Raw genomic sequence first — 19,144 nt, forward strand, 5'->3', positions numbered from 1 at the left:
TGCACCCCCGGCGGCAGCCTCGGAAGCTGTCCTGGGCCCCCAGCTTTCAGACGGGCTTAGAGGGACACACAGACTCCGCACCCAGCCACCACTCTCCACGTGGGAGCCACGTCCGACCTTCAGCCCCAGAACCGAAAGCATCTCCGCGGCCCCCTCCCGAGAGTCCAGGCTTGGCTGGCGGTGGGTGTCTGCTGTGCACCCTGTCTCTGCATAGCTCCTGAGGGCCTCAGGCCCACCCAGCAGAAGGAGCCCCACCCGCCTGGACCCGCACAGAAAACAGGCTCCGCAGGGGCCTGCGTATCCCCACTGGCCTCTCCAGGGCTGCTCGCCTGTGCAAGGCCTCCCTCGGCCGGTCTCAGGCCCGTCAGCGGGGAGCAAGCCAGAGACCCCAGGAAACGCTGTCCCCCTGCAGCTCCTCAGGACCCCGGAAGAGACCTGGAGGGGACGGCGGCCCTGGGCACAATGGACAGAGGGTCAGCAGAGGAGCGACAGCCCCAGGAGGCTGCCTGCCTGGCCCTGTTTCCAGAAGCATTGAGCCTGGCACAGAGGCACAGAGACGGAGACAGCAAAGCAGGGAGAGACGCTCCCACACACTCAGCTGCCGGCTGGGGATGGCACTGGGACTGGCTGCCGTGGTCTTCGCGGATCCGGACTCAGGGCGCCAACTGTTAACCCCCAGCCCAGACTGGCCTGAGTGGTCACCGCCTGACTGCCCGGCGTGTGGCTGTGGCCGAGCGTGCACCTGCAGGGCTGGCGCGGGCAGTGGGCTCGGGACACGCGTGGAAGGGTGGGAGCAGGTCACCGCCCGCCCCCGTGTGCGTGTCTGTCACCGTGTCCCTGCGCGAATGGGTGACGCTCAGCCACGCCGCGGCCTCCCGGATGGTGCCGCGGGGCTGCCCGAACCCCAGAGCTCTTGCGCGGCCGCGACCCCGGCCCTGGACCCTGAGTCGGGAGCCCGGGCTGCCCACCCGGGTGCTTTTGTCCGTTTCTGAAGTGACAAGAGACACACAAAAGGGCTTTTAATTAAATCAAAGGAAGGGGAAACAGGCCAGCCGGGCCGCTATTATGTTACCAAACGCGAAAACGAAAACTTATTTTTAAAGCTCTGGTATTAATTTGAGATTATTCAGATAGTTAATTAAAAGTGCAGCATGTGTTAAATATTATTTCAACAAAGATTATCATCAGGCCTCCATGTAATGCGATCCGTGGGCTTGGGGAGCTTTATGCAAATGCTCTGCGGCCAGAAGGAAGGGCCCGAAGCGCCGGGTGGCAGGCCACTCGCTCACCACAGGGGTGGCCTTTGCAGACACAGACGGAATGGCAGCCGGGCCCCCCTGTCCGGGCCCTGGGTGAGCAGGGAGACCACCGGCCATCCTGGGCCTGCTGGCCAACGGCAGGATCCCCGAAAGTTGTCCAGATGGCACTTGGGCCTTCAGGGGACACGGGCCGCACTCCTGCAGGTGTGCGCGGGGTGTGGACGTGTGTGTTGGCAAGGCTGTCGCGAGACTGGCTGCACATGTGGCTGGGGTGTTGGCGGCGTGCGTTTGCGCTGGTTCATCCGTCTGTTACGCGTGTACTCATGCACGTGACACGCGTGTGTGCACCTGGGCACGGGGTGCGTGCCCACAGCTGGCCTCGAGCACGCCGTGTCACCTCTCGCTGCCTCAGTTTCTCCATCTGTAAATGGGGACCGTTACACTCCAGGCCTCACGGGGAGGATCAATGAGGGTCACGTGGCATAAGGCACAAGCCCTGTCCTGCACAAACAGCACGAGAGCCGACTACGCCAGTGTGCGCAGAGTTTTAAGTTTACGTACCCATGTTTACAAAAAGTGAAATTAACTTTTATATTTTATTTAACCTGGTATGTCCAAAATATTGTCGTTTCAACATGTGATCCATGTAAAAACTGATGGCCGTGGTAGTTTGCATTCGTTTTTCACACTAAGCCTTGGAGGTTGGTGTGTATTGCACCTGCAGGAACCTCTGGCCAGACCGGCCGCATTTCAGGTGGACGTTTCAGGTGGACCTCACAGCTCTGAGCCCCGAGGACGTGGGTGTCCCCCCCTGCGCCCTCGCTCGCCTGCGCTCCCTGGCCTCGGACGCGCGGGCCTCTCCTGCCCTCTGTCGGCTCCTGGTGGCAGTGCAGCGCCCACGGCTCGGCCCGCCCGGCCAGGCCAGATCTGTCCCTGCCCCGCAGATGGCCACAGCCCCCTGCCCACCGCCAGGCTCCATGGTACCATTTCCCACTGCGGGCTGCGGGGCAGATGGGAGGGCAGAGGCTCAGAGAGGACCGGTCATCCGCCCCGGGTCACGCAGCAGGACCGCAGGAGGGACCCCGGCTGAGGTTGGAACCCAAGTGTTAAGACGCTTCTGTGGGTCCCACTGGGTTCCTATCCTGGCTCTGCCCCTCTTGGCTGTGATCCTCACAATTCCACAGCTGTAAGCGGGAGGGGGGACGGGGGGGACGCGACGGTAATCCCTCTGTTTAGGGTTGTGTGAGGATTAAGTAGGAAGACGTCTCTGAGGTTTTCAGCACATTCTGAGCACAGAATGTGCCCAGTAAATCCATCACGGTCACAGCACCATGACAGGACACGCCTGCCTCAGGGCCTTTGTACCTGCTCAGTCCCCCAGATCTAGGCTCGGACGGCTCCCCTCGTGAGGGAGGACCTCGCTGCCCATCCCCTCCTTGTCACCCTCAGAGCCTGTGTCACCACCCAGCACGAGCCTGCGTGTTCCTGCAGTCTTCTTGTTTCTTGTCTGCCTCCCCCATTGGGAGGGCAGGGCCTTGCCGGTCTTGGCCACGGCCATCCCTGACCCAGCACAGTGCCTGGCCCTACGTAGGTGCCTGACGGAAAGAGCAAGAAAGCCATGTCAGGAGGGGACGCAGCTTGGTCGTCACTAGGGAAGTTAGACGCCGCTTACCACACAGCCCAACATTCCACAACCAGGTGCTAACCCAAGAGAAATCAAGCTTAGGTCCACACAAAAATTCATCAATGAGTGTTTGTAGCGGCATTACTCACAACTGCCCCACGCTGGAAACCCCCCAACTGTCCCCCAGCTGGTGAACATTCATGCAGAAGAATGTACCAGCAGCAAAGGGAACCACCGTCCAGACGCTGGACGCGGGTGGACCCAGAGATGTAAATGTCGCCATGTGACACGTGACATTCTAGATGACACACAACTATAGGGACAGAAAACAGACCGGTGACTGCCAGGAGGGGTGCCACGGGCGCATGAAGGATCTGGAGGGGGACAACTTTTCTGTACTGTGACTGAATGTGTTTTTCAAAACTAGCAAAACTGTACATATGAAAGGGTAATTTTTTCTTTATGCAGCAAACAATGATTTTTAAAAATAGAGCTGTAGACTTTCACAGTCTCAGATCGACTCAGTCCCTACTGCTTTCTGGTCCCAGTGGCGAGCTTTGATCCCCCAACCCGGGAAAGCAAAGGGGGGGCCGGCCCCCCGCCTCCTGAGCAGGGCGGGCAGGGGGTGTGCAGAGGCTCAGCTGCAGAGCCTGGAGAGTTCCAGCAGCTTCCCCCTCTCCTTGTTTCCCTCGCTGGTGTTGGCGGGAGTTCATTGTGTTGCGCTCTGTGCATTTTTCACATGTTTGAACTATTTCCTTAATAAACATGACAAATACTAAAATGATTTAAGACAAGAACAGCAGGATTCCCACTGCAGAATCCCACCAGCCTCTCCTGCAGCCCTGGGGGCTGAGAGCCACCGCGGGTGGGCACAGAGGGCGGCCGGGACCAGGAGCCAGGCTGCGCGGGTGTTTCTGGGTGTCGCTCACCCCCTGCCACAGTTCCAAGCTCACTCTGCCCCTCAGCTCCGGGGGAGTGGGCGCTGTCTCCCCAGCAAGCAAGGCTCTGGCCAGAGCCAAACGGTGCGGGGCTGCCACCCAGGATTGGCTGTGAGGTGGTGAGGACAGTCTTGGAGCCTCATTCATTTGTTAAACAATTTTATTGAGATACAATTTACATGCCATAAAGCTCCCCGCTTAAAGTGTACAATTCAGTGGTTTTAGCATATTTACAAAGTGGTGCAACCATTACCACAATCTAAGTTTAGAACATTTTGTCCCCAAAAAGGGAGGCACAGCCACTAGCAGTCAGTGCCATCCCACTAGGTCCCCCCCGCCCCTGGCAACCACAGAGGTACTCTCTACAATTATGGATTTACCTATCCTGGACACTTTTGTAAGTGGAATTTTACGATCTGTGACTTTGCTATCTGGCTTCTTTCACTGAACATAATGTTTCCGAGGTTCATCCATGTTGAGTCCGTATCCGTATTTCATCCTTTTGTTGGCTATGCATAGTCCTTTGCATGGTAGGACCGCATTTCATTTATCCATTCATCAGTTGATGGGCATTCGGGTCCTCTCCACTTTTTGACTGTCCCAACTCATGCTGCTCTGAACATTCGTGTGCAAGCTTTTGTGTGGACGTATGTTTTCAGATCTCTTGGGTAAAGACCTAGGAGTGGAATTACTGGGTCATATGGTAACTTCATTGCTTAGTTTTTTTTAACAGCTTTATTGTGATATAACACACACCACACAATTCACTCATTTAAAGTGTATAATTCAATGGCTTTAGTATATTCACAGAGCTGTACATCCATCACCACGATCAATTTTAGATCATTTTCATTACCCCAAAAAGAATCCCTCCACCTCCTGACCGCCACCCTCTTCCTCTCATCTCCCAGCCCTAGGAAACCACCAGTCTCCCTTGTGTCTCTGTGGATTTGCCTCTTCTGTGTAGTTCATACACGTGGAACCATACAATACGGCATCCTTTGCATCTGGCTTTTTCTATTCAGCACAATGTTTTCAAGGTTCATCCATGTAGCAAGCATCGGTACTGCATCCCTTTTATTTATTATTTATTATTATTATATTATCACTGAATAATATTTCATTTAAATATTCCACGGAATAATATTCCAGGTAGTGTGTGGGTGCGCCCACCACTTTTTATCTGTTCATCAGCTGATAGACATTAGCGTTGTTTCCACTTTTGGGCAATAACTCTGTTTCACTTTTTAGGAAACACCCCAACGCTTCTCCCAGGTGGCTGCCACAGAGCATTTAGTGGGCATCTGCTGTGTGCCCCTTTCATTCATACCACTTTCCAGCAAGGCAGGTCCTAATAGTCATTTTATTTTGCTGTGGCACAGAGAGGGTGAGACACTTGCTCCAGGCCTCATTGGATCCCAGGGCTGCTGAGAGAGGTGAGGTCCGGGAACCAGACACTTGGTTACATGACCACTAGGTGCTGGTGGTCTGTGGAACCTGCAGGAAGGATCTGGACGCTGACTCTCCCAGGATAGAGGCCAGCCTATGATTCCCAGACATGGTGGCCAGGGCGGCAACTGTCCCCGCCCTCCTAGGCACCCCTCATCAGGGGACAGGCTGTTCCAAGCCGCCCCAAGGCCCTGGCAAGTGTGCAGGAAACTTTGGTCCAATCTTGGTCAAAGGAATCAATGAACTAATGAGCAAGATGCAGCAGCCACCAGCAGCCGGGGCATTTCAGGGCCCGGGGCCAGGGCAGGGAACCGAGGCTCTGGGCCCAGCTTCTCGGAGGTGCTGGTCAGGGGATGCCGCCTTGGAGGAGAGCCCTGGGGACAGAGGAGCTGCAGGTGCAGAGGGCAGACCTGGGGCCCACCAGAGCGCCCCCAGAGACGGCCTGCACTGTGCTGGGCTGTCCTGGTGGCTGGCCCAGAGTTGCTGCTGGTCTCAGCTGTCATTCGGCTGGGATAGTGTGGAGGGACGTCCCCGTGCCTGGAGGTATGTAGGCAGAGGCTGGACTTGGCGGATGCGGCAGCAGTGGAGGGGGGGCGGGGGGCGAGCCCGCCCAGTCCCAGGTGGACCGGGCACACAGGCCAGACGAAGTCCCTGCTCTGGAGCACGTGGTGTCGCAGGTGGGCCGGGGAGGAGCGGTCGGGGCTCTGGGGGGCAGCCGGCGCTCAGCCCCGTGGCGATGGAGACCTAGGCCAAGGCCACCAGGCCGTGGAGGACTGCGCCAGCCCCTCTGCTCATAAACCCACTCCCCCCACTCCCCACAGCCCGTGTGCCGGGCGAGGTCGTAGGTCACCCAGAGGTGGCCGTCAGGAAAGGCTGGCATAAGGCATGGCGGCCAGCTCCAGGCCGTTCACGACCAGGCAGGGCGGGCAGGGAGCAGAGGCGGGAGTGCCGTGCGGTGGGTCTCAGGCTACACCCGGCCGAGAGCCCAAGTTCAAATTCTCGGCGATCCTGGAGGCCCTGCCCAGAGGTCACGCAGAACACAGCCCCGGAGCACTCAGGGAGTGTAGACAGGATTTCGGAAGACCACCGGTGGGACAGCCGGCACCCCCCGTCCTGTGCTCGGACCGCTGTCCCCCCGCGGCAGCAAGTGGCCCCAGCTGTGCTTGCTCAGAGGTTGTACGGGCCAGAAGAGTGGCCTGATTCCCCTCCCTGTGCCTGGGCCTCAGCGGCGTGTGGCCTGGAGCGGGTGGACGAGGTGACGTGGCCGCACGGTGTGCCCTGCCGGGGGCGAGTCTGAGGATGCGACGCTGGCTCCCGGGGACACGGGCGTGGGTGGCCCCCTCTGGCCTCCCGGGACTCGGCAGCCTCTCCGAGGGGCGGCCCTCGGTGGCTGGGCCTGGACAGGCCCCAGGGCTGTCACTTTCTGCATGTGTGCCTGAGCTTGGGGTGCCCCCAGTGAAGGGTGCAGGGTCGCGGGGCCGTGGGGACCAGGCCAAAGAGGAGGGGACACCTCCTGGCTTTCCCTCCAGGGAAGCCCTGGGTGAGTTCCAGGCGGGGCGCCATTAGCTGTGCCTGGGGGGGAGGCTGGGGCTGAAGAAGGACCCACGGGGAAAAGGGAGTCGGGCCTTCCCACCGCTCCCCTCGGGGACTCTCCTGCCTCATCTACCGTGGCTGTCCGGGCCTCAGACGACACGAGGGTGCCGTGAGTCGTAAGCCTCACCCTCCAAGGGTACAGAGCAGGACAGCGGGAGCGCTCTGAAAGGGGCACCAACGCAGAGCCAGGAGCCCGAGGGGGACAGGCTGGGCCCCTCTGGGCCAGTGATGGGCACACAGGGGTCCTGGAGCCCCCAGAGGCTGCCCTCTCCCAGGGAGGCCGTGCGCCCAGGCCTGGAGGCTGCCCCATCTCGCGCCACCATCCCCCCCAGCCCACCTGCCAGGTTGAGCCCTCTTCCCAGCAGGGGCTGCTCTCTTGTGTGCAGTGAGGAAGGAAATTGCAAATTAATCTTTATTTCCATCTTGGAAGAAAACCTTAATTCTCTGCATGGAAATGATCCTCGTCATCCCAGGGAATCAATTATGGGCTTTCATTGCAGTCAGTCCTGGCCAATCAGAGTGGGGCCGGCCCCAGGGACCCTCTCTCTCCTCCCCATCTCTGGGGCCCTCCCCTGGGTGCACTCAGCTCTCGGGGTCCCCCTATCTCTCTCTCTACTTCTTTCTCTGTCTCTCTGGGCGTCTGTCTCGCTCTTTCTCTCCCGCTGTATGTCTCTGCCTGTCTCTCGCTGTCCCTGGCTCTGGCTCTGGCCACTCCCCACAGCACAGGGCTCAGGCAGGCACCCCAGCTCTGACGAGCCCCAAGGAACCTCTGCCTGCAACCTCTCTGGCCTCCGAGCTGCAGCTTCCAGGCTGGGGCTGAGGGGGTGAGTTATTGGCTCCTCCCTGCCCCCAGGGTCTTCTCGGGAGTCATCTGCCATCCTACACTCAGGCCTGCAGGTGACCTCGGGCTGGCCGTCCCTGGCCAGGCCCGGGCCCCCTGGCTTCGCTGTGTATGGCAGCTGCCCAGAGGCCCTGGAGAGGCTTCCGGCCCGGGCGGCTGGGGGGCGCCCTGCCCGGAACCGACAGCCTCAGTGTTTCCACCCGCGATGGGGGCACCCCCGGGACTGGGTCTCCTCCCACCACCTTCCGGCCACCGGGAGATGCTTGTCTGTCTTATCAGTGGCGCCCTGTGACTGACAACTGCTCCTCCTTATCAGCAGCCCACCCGGCTGTCCACAGGGTAGGGGCGGCCGTGGCCTGCCTGCATGTCCACACGCACCCAGACCCCCTGTTCCCCGGGCCAGCTCTGCGCCGGGACCTGCCCCACAGGGTTCCCCGTGCTGGGGGGCTGGGGCAGAGGACCAACCCCGCCCTCCTGCCTCAGTTTCCCTCTGCTCCCCTGACCTGCACTCCCACACCCTCCCCAGGGTGGGCCCACTGAGCCCCACCGAGTCAGGCAGGTGACCGCTGAGGGCCTGGGTGGGGGGCGGGTGCGTTCCCCTCGACCGCTGAATGCTGAGAAGCAGAGAGATGCTGCCAATTGGAGGCCAGCGTCCCCTGTTGTCCGGCGCCACGTCTGATTAGGGAGCAAATTGCTTCATCTCACCCCACACCTGTTACACAACAGCCTGCCCACACCTGCCTGCCACCCAGAGGTGCCCGGCCCACTTCCGCTGGACCCTGCCCTGGGCTGAGCATCTCAAGCCACGTCCATCGTCCCCAGCTCGCACGTCCTCTCCTGCCCGGGGCCCGCAGAGCACGCCCTGATTTTCCTTCTCTCCGGCTTGGTCTCATGCGCTCCGGTCTCCAGCCCACACCGCCCCGAGCCCCAGGTCCCGCGTCTCCCAGGGACTGCGGGGTTGGGCTCGGGAGGCCCAGCGAGCTCATCAAGGTGTCCCACACCCGCGCCCGCCGCGGAGCTCCCACCTCGCAGCCGACGTGTGACCGCGGGGAGGCTCGCCAGGTGTCCTGGGTCCCCTCCCTCTCGCTGCCTCGTGTGCCTCCCAGTGCCAAGGCAAGAGGCCACGCTGCGTCCCCCTCCCCTGGCCTTGGCTACGGCCCCTCCTTGCTGGCCACCTGCCTCACGCTCCTTCCCGCCGGCCTGTGCCCCCAGCAGGCCCTCGCCACGGGTATCTGAGCAGGACCCTCGTGATAGGGGTGTACCTGGGGTACTGGCCAGGCTCGGGGTGGTGGTGGTGCTGACAGTCTAGGGACAGGGTAAGGAACTGGCTGAGAGGGGCAGGAACTGGGAGGGCCCAGGACGGGGCAGGACCTGGCTCTGTGGCCCAGCTTTGGAAGCCTTGGGAAATCTGGGCTTCCAAGGGCTGCCTGGAGCTGCAGGGAAGGCCCGGTTCCTGCATCCTGCCGGCTCCACCCCCACCTTTCCGGGCCCTCAGGCGGCGCAAGGACAGGCCCCCAGAGACTGCAGGGGGGGGTTGAGAGGGGTGTGATCATACCTGGGGGGGTGGCAGGCGCCAGGGAGGACCGTGCAGGGAGGAGGGTGGGAGGGGGAGCCAACCGGACGCCACGGGCGCCCTTTGTGGGCGACGAGGCCCACAGACCCCGCGCCGCCCAGCTGCCCCTCCGACCTGCCCCCCTTGGCTGGCAGCACAAGCAAGGTCCACGCCTCAGGGTGCGGCAGGTGGGAGGACTGAACTGGGCCTGGAGCCAAGGTCATTTGTGCAGGACGAGTGAGAGATGGACGCGAAGACCCGGAGGCAGAGGCAGAGCGGGCGGGGCCCCGGCCCCCAGCCTCCCCCAGCTATGCGGCCCCTCCAAGTGCCCCGGTGGGCCCAGTGAATGCTGCTGTGACAGCAGTGCCCAGACAAAGGCGCCGCGCTGGTCACCTGCCTGACTCGGCGGGGCTCGGTGGGCCCACCCTGGGGAGGGGAGCGGAGGCCCCGGCCGGAGCAGCACGGGTGGCGCTCAGCAGCTGGACGCCCGCCCCGTCTGGCGATGACTGTGCGGGAAGCCTGGAGGCTGAGTCTGGGGGGTGTCCCTTGAGGGGCGAGGTGGGTGGCTGGCCCTCCCCAGGTTGGCCGGGGCTCCCAGTGGGCCTTTATCTGGAGCCCAGCTGTGGCCGCAGGAAGTGGCCGTTTCTCTCTGCTGCACCGTCTCCCCACCGGACCCGGTGATAACAGTGGGGGGTTGAGCAATACCTCGTGGGTGCACGACCTCTGACCTGCTGGCCTGGGTGGGGGGTCCAGGGCTGCCCACCCCCCGCCGCGTCCAGCACACGGGAGGTGCTTGGTAAATGCTGAATGACCAGCTCTGGGCTTCTTCCGAACTCTGCCCCTGCCACCAAGGTCCACCCCCTGCGCCGAAGCCCCAAACCTCCCAAACGTCCTCTTCTTCCCCCCAGGCCTCAGCCTGTTCGGCCTCCTCTGCTTGGCTTCCGCTGGCCCATCACCGGCTAACCCTGGAGTCCTCCTCCAGCCCACGAGGTCCCCGCCCCCCGGGAGGCCCTGGGATTCGGCCAGGAGTGTCCAGTGCTGGTCGGAAGTCGGGGCGGGGGGGGGGTCTCGAACGCTGATCGGACACACTCTCCCTGCCTCTGCCCTTCAAGGCCCTTCCAGGCCTCTTCTCGGCCCAGCCTCCCTCCACGGCGGCCCCCACTGCCTCCCCGCCCTGCCACAGGCCCTCAGCAGAGGGAACGGTGCTCCCGCAGCAGACCCCGCGAGCCCAGGGTCGGGGTCAACTGCCCCCAGGGAGCACCGCGCCCCATCCCCAGCATCCCTGCTGCCTGGTTGCCTCCCCGCAGTCAAGCCCTGGCACTGGCCGAGCTGCCGAATTAATGGCTGGACTCTGTTATCAGCCAGGCACTGATTACGCTTTTTAATCAGACCTGCCAGTGCGGGGGCCACTGGAGGCCCAGCCGGGGCTGGAGGGAGACTGGGGAGCCGTGACCTCGTCCCTCCTCTCACGGGCCCCCCGACTCCGCACTCCCACCAGGGCCCTCACTCCTGCTGTCCCCTATGCCGAAGCATCCCCCCACCACCCCGCCAAACTCCTACTCTCTCTTCAAGACCTTGCCCAGGTGGCCCCTTAGTGAGACGCTTCCTCACCCTAGTCATGGCCATGGGGGACAGACACGGCTGAACTTGGAGCTGGGGGGCCATGGCCAGGACTGGCCTTAGCCCCCCAAAGGAAACCTGGAAATTCTATGCCCCGTGAGGAGGCTGGGGAGGCCTGAGGCCTGGATCACCTGAGGGTGAGCCGGCACTGAGAGGGTCCTGGGCCACCTCAAGGAAGCTCTGGGTCTGCGGAATGGGGGTGGTGAGCCCCACTCCCACCCCACCAGGTCCTGGGGAAGAGCGCCAAGGGACACACTGGCCCTGGACAAATGTGTGTACCCACCCTGTGCACACTGGACCTGACACCCACCTCTTCACCAGACACCCCAGCCTGACAAAGCCTCCGCAAATGAGACACACCACGCCCGGAGACCAAGGTCCGTGTGCACACTCAGACACAGACACATGTGCACACACGCCGGCCAGGGTAGGAGGCCTGGGAGAACAGGAGCTGCCCCGGGCCCCCAGGGCTTCCCACTTTATCTGTCAGAAGTATATTAACCCAGAAGCCTGTTTCCATCAGAGTCTCAATTCCAGAGACGTTTCCAGATAAGCCTTATCTCGTTGCTGGTGCATTAGCCCCGCCAGCGGGCCTGACGATCTACGGCCGCCCTCCTGCCCCAGTCCGTGGCAGGGCGCCCTGCCCACGACTTCATTCTGGGTGGCAGGCAGGCGGGGCGGCCCCACCCCGGCCCTCAGCCCACAGCAGGGCCCCAGAGGGCAGCTCTTTCCGAGGGCGCAGCCGAGGAACTGGGGCGAGGGGGGCCCCTGGAGGTGTCCAGAACCCGGGTTCAAATCCCAGCTCCACCTGAGGCAACGCTGGGTCCGGGGCCGCCCCCCGGCCACCCCTGCGGGTGGGTGAGCATATCTGCGACTTTATGTGTGTGATGGTGCCGCAGTGGGCTCCGCAGGCCATAGCCCTATCTTCCACGAAACGTGGAAGGTCTGGGGGTGCCTGGAGCCAAGGAAGGGACACTGCTCCGGAGAGCACCGGGCGCCGGCCCCCAGCCTGCCTGCCCGCCGCGCTCCCCCTTCAAGGTCTGCGCCTGCCGACACAGCTGGGGTGCTCGGGTTTCACCGATGCCAGGCACTGATAGCGTCCCCTCCTGGGCCGCTGGCACGCGGGGCAGGCTCACTGCACCCTGGAGGCCCCTCCCTGCCCCGCGGCTCAGCTGCCCCCATCCTCCCTGGGCCTTAGTTCCCTCGGCCTGAGCCGGCTGCTTCCGGGGCTCCGAGGAGTGCTGTCCTCAGGCGAGATGTGGGCACCCTCAGAGGTCTCTGAGAAGGGCTGATGGGGGGCTAGTGCGGGTCTGGGCTGCCCACACCACTGCTGAGGGGTGCTCAGGCCCCCAGTCTCCCGGTGGGGAGACAACGTCTGCTGGTCCCCCTCCTACAGCTGCAGGGACACGGAGGCCAGCTGCTGCTCTGACTCTCCTGCTGCACCCAGGGACCCAGGCAGAGGTCGGGACTTGCCCGAGGGCACACAGCTGGTCAGTGGGCAGCCAGGATGTGACGCCCAGCAGTGGCTCGGGGCCCCTCTCTCCCAGGGATCTGCCCCCAGAACTAGCACCTGCTCACGGAGGACCCTTCGCCCCGCTGGGTCACGTGACCCCTCACGTGGCGCTAGACAGCGATGTGCTCACGGTCACAGCCTGTGCAGGCAGGGCAGGGCACCCCCGAGGGGGTCCTGGAGGAGAGGTCAGCCTCACAGCCCTCCGTCGGGGAGGACTCGGCCTGGCTGGAGGTCCCAGTGGTGCCCGCCTAGCTCCCCACACACTGAGGAGGACGATGGACGGTTTCCTCACCTGAGGGGTGAGTCCCGGGAGCCCCCAGCCCTGCCAGGGTCCCCTCCGAAGGGCCGAGTACCCACGGGAGTGGCCAGCCCGGGGCCTGGTACCAGCAGGTGCTCATGAAGGCCCTTCCTGCTCCCCTTGGACTGGACTGGGTTGGGGGCGGGGCCTCTGCCTGAAGTCCTTGCTGGGGGCCCACCCTGTGAGCTACGGTGGCCTCAGCCAGGTGGCACCGCCTCCCTGGTGAGATGGGGTGCAGGGCAGGGGTGGGGCTAAATGAGAGTGGGGCCCGGAGCCTGGCCCATGGCGGGGTGTCGGGGACGGTTCCCAGGGGAGCTTCCTGACGGTGCTGCAGCAGCGCCAGCTGCCCCCGCCCTATTCCCAGCTCCGGGGGGTGGGGGCCGGGCCTGGACTCCCCCTGCCCACCCAGCCCTCAGCTGCCGCCCTGATGGCTGCCTGGCCTGACGGCTGGGACCCTGTGAGGGCTGCCGTGGGTCGGCTGCCACCACTGTTGCCGGCACCCATGCTGGTGCTGGATTAGGGCTGCGCCGCAGCATGGCCACCGCGCACAGGCCCGGCGGGTCCACAGTGCCCTTCCCTGCCCGGGGCCCTTGGCTCCAGGGCTTACCAGGCCCAAGTCATCTGATTATGACCCATCCCTGTTAATATTTTTAATGCCATTTTTGCAAATTAAAGCATAACGCACCGATTACCAGGGTAAAAGGGAGGCCTCTGCGTCCACCTGGAGATCAAATAAAGGGACTCTGGAAAATGTGTTCATCCTGCAGATGTCTTTAAAAGCTCTGATACTCCCTCAGTCCGTCAGCTCTGCCACTTCACCCTTTTCTGAGTATGGCCAGGTCGGGCTGCAGGGTGGGGTGGCTTGAGGTACAGGGGGCAGAGGAGCCAGGGTGGGGCTTGCTGGGCTCTAGAGAGGGCCGGCTGCAGGGGCTCAGCACAAGGCCTGGGGACTCCTGGTGTTGGGACACAGGGCCAAACCCCCCAGCCTGCCTTCTGCCCCGAAGCACTGGCCTGGCACCCGCTGCTCCCAGACACCCCTGGGCGCTCTTCCTGGACTCGGCTGCCCAAGGACCCCCGGACTCTCTCAAGGCCCAGGAGACCCGAGGGGCCACCGAGCCTGACCTAAGGGCCTGACACTTTGTGGATCCCCTCAGCCCAACGGGTCCCTCCCCTAGCCCTGCTCTCGGCAGGAGCCCTGGCGGTTCCCAACACTGCCCCTGGGAGCAGATCTGGGAGGGTGGGGGCCCACGAAATCTCAGAAGGACCAGCAGAATGGGCGGGCACCACGGGACGCTTCTTTGCAGCTGGCAAGCGCTGGCCGCCAGCCGGGCAGCCTGGGAGACGCTGGCCACCAGCCGTGGAGCCGAAGCCCATTCCTGCACGGGGCTGTCCCCTGGCGGGGGGGTGCGGGGGCTCCGGGCAGAGCCTGGAGGTGGAGGCACATGTGGCGCTGTGGCCCCTGGGCCTGGGCAAGGTGCCCCGGGGCGGCCGGCGGGCACTCAGGGAGACTGGACCATGCGCTTGTGGGTGTCGAAGACGTAGCGCTTGAAAGACAAGCTGAGAGCCACGTGCTGGACGGGCTCTGGCTGCTCTGCCTCCTCCCCTCGGCCGGCGCGGCCCCGCTTCTTGAGGGCGGGCGTCAAGATCTTCTTGGACTCGGGGCTGAGGCCACCTGCGCGAGGCACAGAGGGAGAGCCTGTCACTCTGCCACCCGCCGCCCCAGACGGCACGCATGCTGGCCCAGCTCCATCCTGCCCCACGACTCAGCAACGCCCCTACACCCTCCGTGGCGGAGCCAGGACCCCAGTGCCACCCTGGGCTCGCCCCCCCTGCCTCCCCAACCAGCATTCCGGGCCCCTCACCGCGCTGGTCCACGCCACCAGCCCGGCTGGCTTGGAGCTCAGCATGGCTCCCACCTGGCTCTCCCAGTCCCCTGCCTGCCCACCCACCCTGCACTCAGGCCCCTGTGGGCCGCCCCGCACTCGGTGCTCTAAGCGGTCCCGCTGTTCCTGGCGCATTCATGCTAAGTCTCTACCCTGAGACTTGGCATTTGAGGCCCTGCGGGCTTGGCACTCTCCAACTGCCCCTGCAGATGCTCTCCCTGCCCTGCTGTGTGCCTGGGCGGTGACCTCTGCAGACGGCATCACGGTTCTGCCAAAGGACCTCAGTGGATCGGAGAGCGGAGAGAGGGAGAAGTGGGGTGATGGTCCCACTCTCTTTGGCCAGAGCTCCTGTTGGGGTCCTCCTCCGTGGGTGCTGGCAGACGCTGTCCCCCTAACCCCAGGCTCACTGGCTCCTTTAAGCACCCACGCCTCGGTACAGACCCTCTGTCCACTCCCTCCAGCCGAACGACTGAGCAGAAATCTGCTTCCTGCTGACACCCTAACGCCCACCCGACCTTTCCAGCCCCATCATCCACTGCTTTCGTGCTTTCCCGGCAGCCTTGAGGAACCCACGACCGTTCCTGGGCTCCCCTCTGCCTATGCTGTTCTTCCTGCCTGGGACACCCTTCCCCTCCTCCAACACCAGGCTGCTGTGCCCCTTTCTCTGGGGCTTGTCTTTACGAGGTGTCTGCTTGGGGGCAGCACGAGGCAGTCTCTCCATGGGCTGCCGCCAGGGAGAGACTACTTGGCTACCCTGATCATATGGGCCGAGGCTCTGGCCAGGCCCCAGACTAGCTCTGCACCAGCGGGCACCCCAGAACAAGCCGCTCCCCCTCTGTGAGTCCCACGACGCTGCTGGGCGCAAGCTGGCAGGGCTGAGGTGAGGGTGAGCCTGGACGGGGCAGGAAGGTGTGCAGACTCCACACCCTGGTGAGGGGCACCAGCCCACAGCCTCTCGCCAAACGAGGGTCCTGGCAGGCCGCTGTGTCCCCAGAGAGGGCACTCACTTCTAATCCACACACAGGGGCTCCGCTGGCCAGCAGACCTCACGGCTGGGTGTCCAGAGCTGGCGGGAAGTCGAGATGGGCACGAGGCGGCGGATCCCCCCCTGCACACCCGGTGCACCTACTATGCCTCTGCCGGCACGTGAGGGGTGTCCTCCCCGGCCCAGCCTCGCCCGGGCGCTGGCTTGCTCCCGAGAAGAGGAGCCAGTGGAAGCTCACGTCGCGCTTCAGTGCAGGGAGGACCCTGGCCGTCCCGTCCCCCGGGCCCTCCACGCACTTGCGGAGAACGGAGCCCTGAGGAGGGCAGTGCCTCATGTGAGGCTCCACAGTCAGTTGGGAAGAGCCAGGATTTGAACTCTGGGCCACATCTGGTGGCAAACGTGGGCTGCTGCCACCCAGCCCATCACTCGGGGCGTCCACCCGAAGCAGGCTCTGGAAAGTGGCTCTGCAGAGGAAGCAAGACTGGGAGAGCACTGGGTATTGGCCCTGCAGCTCCTGGACGTTTAGAAAGGTGACCAGGCGGCTGGTTCAAGGGACAACCGTAGAGTCAGCGGGGACGGCCCTGCTCGCTGCACGAGGGACTGGGTCTCCCTCTCCACCGCCCACCTCAAAGCCTGCGTTCCCTGGGGAGGCGGGGCTCTCGGCTGATGGGGCTCCAGGATGCTGGGGCCAAGGGGAGCCGCCCTCCTGCTGGGCAGCCTGGTGTCAGATCGCAGGCCCCACGCCCAGCTGGTCTGCGCGCCGCTGGGGTCGGGCGTGGGGCGTGGGAAAGGCCCCGGGGCAGCCCTCGGGCAAGTGCCAGTCCTGCAGGTATGTCTCTGACTCCCCGGCCTTCCTTCTGCAAGAAGGCGGCTGGCACCAGACCCTGACAAATGGCACGGGCAGCCTGTCTCCCTCTGGTGCCAGGAGGTCTGATGGCTGAAGAGGCGCGGGGCTCCCCGGCGTCTGCGCCGGGCTGGGGAGACAGGCGTGGCCCAATCGGCGGTCCATCTCGCCCGCGATGGCTCTCGTTACACAGAGCGCATACCTCGCGCTGCCCAAAGCAGGCAGAGCTGGAAAATCTATCTGGCGCTGGCGAAGACGAGGCCATTTAATTGCTTTTCTGAGATGGCCAGCCTTGTTTCCCTCTGCTCCGGTATGGGGTGGCCTGAATGCCGACCAGCCGAGACCGTCTGCTGGGGGAGCCAGGCTGTGGGGATTCGTGGCAATGCCACTGGGAGCCACCTTGTTTTGTGGTGGCCTTTCCCCTCAGCCAAGTGGCAAGTGGTGTGAAGTGAGGGCAGGTCAGGGTGTCGGGTGGTCATTGCCTGAAAACCTTCACAGAATTCTCCAGGCCTGGGAGACGATGGTGGGCCTGCCCGCCGGAGTTTGGCTCGAGAACGGGCAGGCAGTAAACAAGGCAGCAAGGTAGGCAGACAGCCACCAGGGCCACCAGGGAAATGACGCCGAGGGCTAGCTTCTCCAGGAAGAACCGGGGCGGGACCGGGGGGACCTGGGGCTGGAGATCAGGGGCCGGCCACACGGCGATGCCGGGTGAGGGTCTGCAGGCAGAGAGTCTGGGCGCCGCGTCCTGGGTGGGGTGAGCATGGTGCTCGAGGACAGAGGGCACGTATGGCCGTGTGCTGGTGGGGCTGCAGGGCCGGGGCTCTGGGGTAACCGTGTCCACGAGGCGCCCCGTGTGCTGGGCTCGTGGGAGCCCAGACAGGGAGGGTCTCAGGCCCTTGCTCACCCCCAGGGAGGCCACGGATTCTGCTGCCGCTGCTGCATCAAGCATCCCTGCTCTGCATCCCTGCCGCCCGGCCCCGCACAGGAGGCCTCCGTGGCGCTGCCCTGGGGGACCACCGTGCCGGTCTCCTCCCTAGTCCCACCCCCAGGGGCGGAGGGGCCGCGCTGAGGCACGTGTGGCTGTCCCGCCTTGGGTCCACCCACGGGACAGAGTCTCTCCTCTTACTTGGCATCCAAGGTCCTGAGCGTCACCCAGAGCGTGCCTCCCTGTATCCTCTGCCACATCATGGGCTCCCTGCTCCAGCCAGCAGACATAAAGCAGCGCCTCTGAACCTGCCCCGCTTACCTGGAACACTCTCCTCTGCCCTCTCTGTCTGGCCAACTCCTACTCAGCCGCTGCCCCACAGGAAGGCTTCCCCACCCCTGCCCCGGCCGGCGGGATCCCTCCTGGAGCCCCATTTAGCAGGAGTTTTGCTTTGTGTCTGTCCCCAGCGGCCTGTGTGGGAGTTAGGACCCGGGCACAGGGCCTGGCCTGTGGGTACAGGGAGGACTTGCTGGACGAAGACACACAGAGTGAGTGGGGTCTCGCGCGGGTGTGCAGGGCGAGCAAGGGAAACGCACCGGCAGAGCTGTGCCTCCAGGACCAGGAAAACCCGTCTGCATGCCAGCGGCCCAGGGAGAAGCTGGGCCTAGAGAGCAGGCCCCCCTGCCCCACGTGACCTGGAGCCTGGTGGGGTGGGCATGAGGGTAGAGTTGCTGCAGGTTTCAAGTTCACGCTGTCCCCGTGATCCCACGGGGCTCACAGGCGTCCCGGCTTTTTCTCCCTAACCCTCAGGATTCTTGGAGCCCAGCGGCCCCGCTCCACCCCCCGACCAGCCCAGACCCCGGGATGTGGTGGGGAGGGCTGGCGTGACCCTGGGGGTGACGCTGCTACCCGTGGCTTCCCTTGGGGACATTCTCCCAGGGCCGGGCTGGCCTTTCTCACCGAGCGCCAGCTCCACACAAAGGCACAATGGGCTGGAGGCTGCTGGGCCCTGGCTCGGGCTCGGGTAATCAGGGAAGAATGCGGGCAGCGCGCTGTTTCCCAAGCCCTGGCCTTGGGTGCCGCCCTGACACGGCCATCAAAGCCGGCAAATTGCCTCCAACTGCTGGCGTCGCTTTCATGTTGGGGGCCCGACTGGAAGAGCCGTCTCCACGCTGGTGGGCGGCTTGCACCCTCCAGGGGGAACTGAGCCCTGCAGGCAGCTTGGGGTCACTGGCCCCCTCGGTGGCCCCTCAGAGCTGTGCCAGCTCCAGCCATTCTAGCACACCCCCTCCCGCAGCAAGCAGCTTTGGAGAGAGCAGAAGTGCAGGGCGGGGAGGGAGCCGGGGCACAGGGGGGCCCTTTGGGGGGTCAGCATCCCGGGGATGACGGGTGGCTGAGGAGCTCAGAGGGGCACAGCCAGCAGCTGGGCTGGGGGCTGGATGGTCATGAAGGGCCTTGAATTCAGCCAGAGCCGACTCTGGACTGGATGCCCGCCCTGGGGGCAGTGTGCCTGAGGTCCCTCAAACTGGGCCTGGGCTGAGCTTGGCTCTGATGGAGCTGGCAGGGCGGAGAGGCCCAAGGAGGACAGGCAGCCTGGTTTTCAGCGAAACTCCCAGAGGCGAGTGCGGTGCGGGGCAGGCCCAGCGGGTTAGGGAGAGCCGGGCTGGCGACCAGAGCTGGCGCGAGGACTGGCCCCTCAGGCAGCCGGGGCACCAGTCGGCTCCCTTCCTGCTGAACCCCCTGAGCTTTGGGGTCTTTTGGGGTGACGGCAGCTTCGGAACCCCTGCCATGGCTTTGCAGGCCTGGTTTTTCGTGCTCCT

The 19,144-nt window shown here is 63.9% G+C and overlaps 1 protein-coding gene across 2 annotated transcripts in view; it reads right to left on the reverse strand.

Annotated features, from left to right (window-relative positions):
• Positions 1-4,060: 4,060 nt before the first annotated feature.
• Positions 4,061-19,144, reverse strand: part of EEFSEC (eukaryotic elongation factor, selenocysteine-tRNA specific) — a 162,082-nt gene continuing 146,998 nt past the window's right edge. The window contains exon 7 of one of the 2 annotated variants that reach the window (XM_036867681.1): positions 4,061-4,497. In XM_036867681.1, the coding sequence (XP_036723576.1) occupies positions 4,427-4,497 (71 nt within the window). In that variant the 3' untranslated portion in view covers positions 4,061-4,426. Of the gene's footprint in view, positions 4,498-13,960; positions 14,360-19,144 lie in introns of those variants that run through there. The other variant, XM_036867680.1, reaches the window with a different exon arrangement.

Source organism: Balaenoptera musculus, chromosome 11, assembly GCF_009873245.2.
Source record: "Balaenoptera musculus isolate JJ_BM4_2016_0621 chromosome 11, mBalMus1.pri.v3, whole genome shotgun sequence".
Lineage (NCBI taxonomy): Eukaryota > Metazoa > Chordata > Mammalia > Artiodactyla > Balaenopteridae > Balaenoptera > Balaenoptera musculus.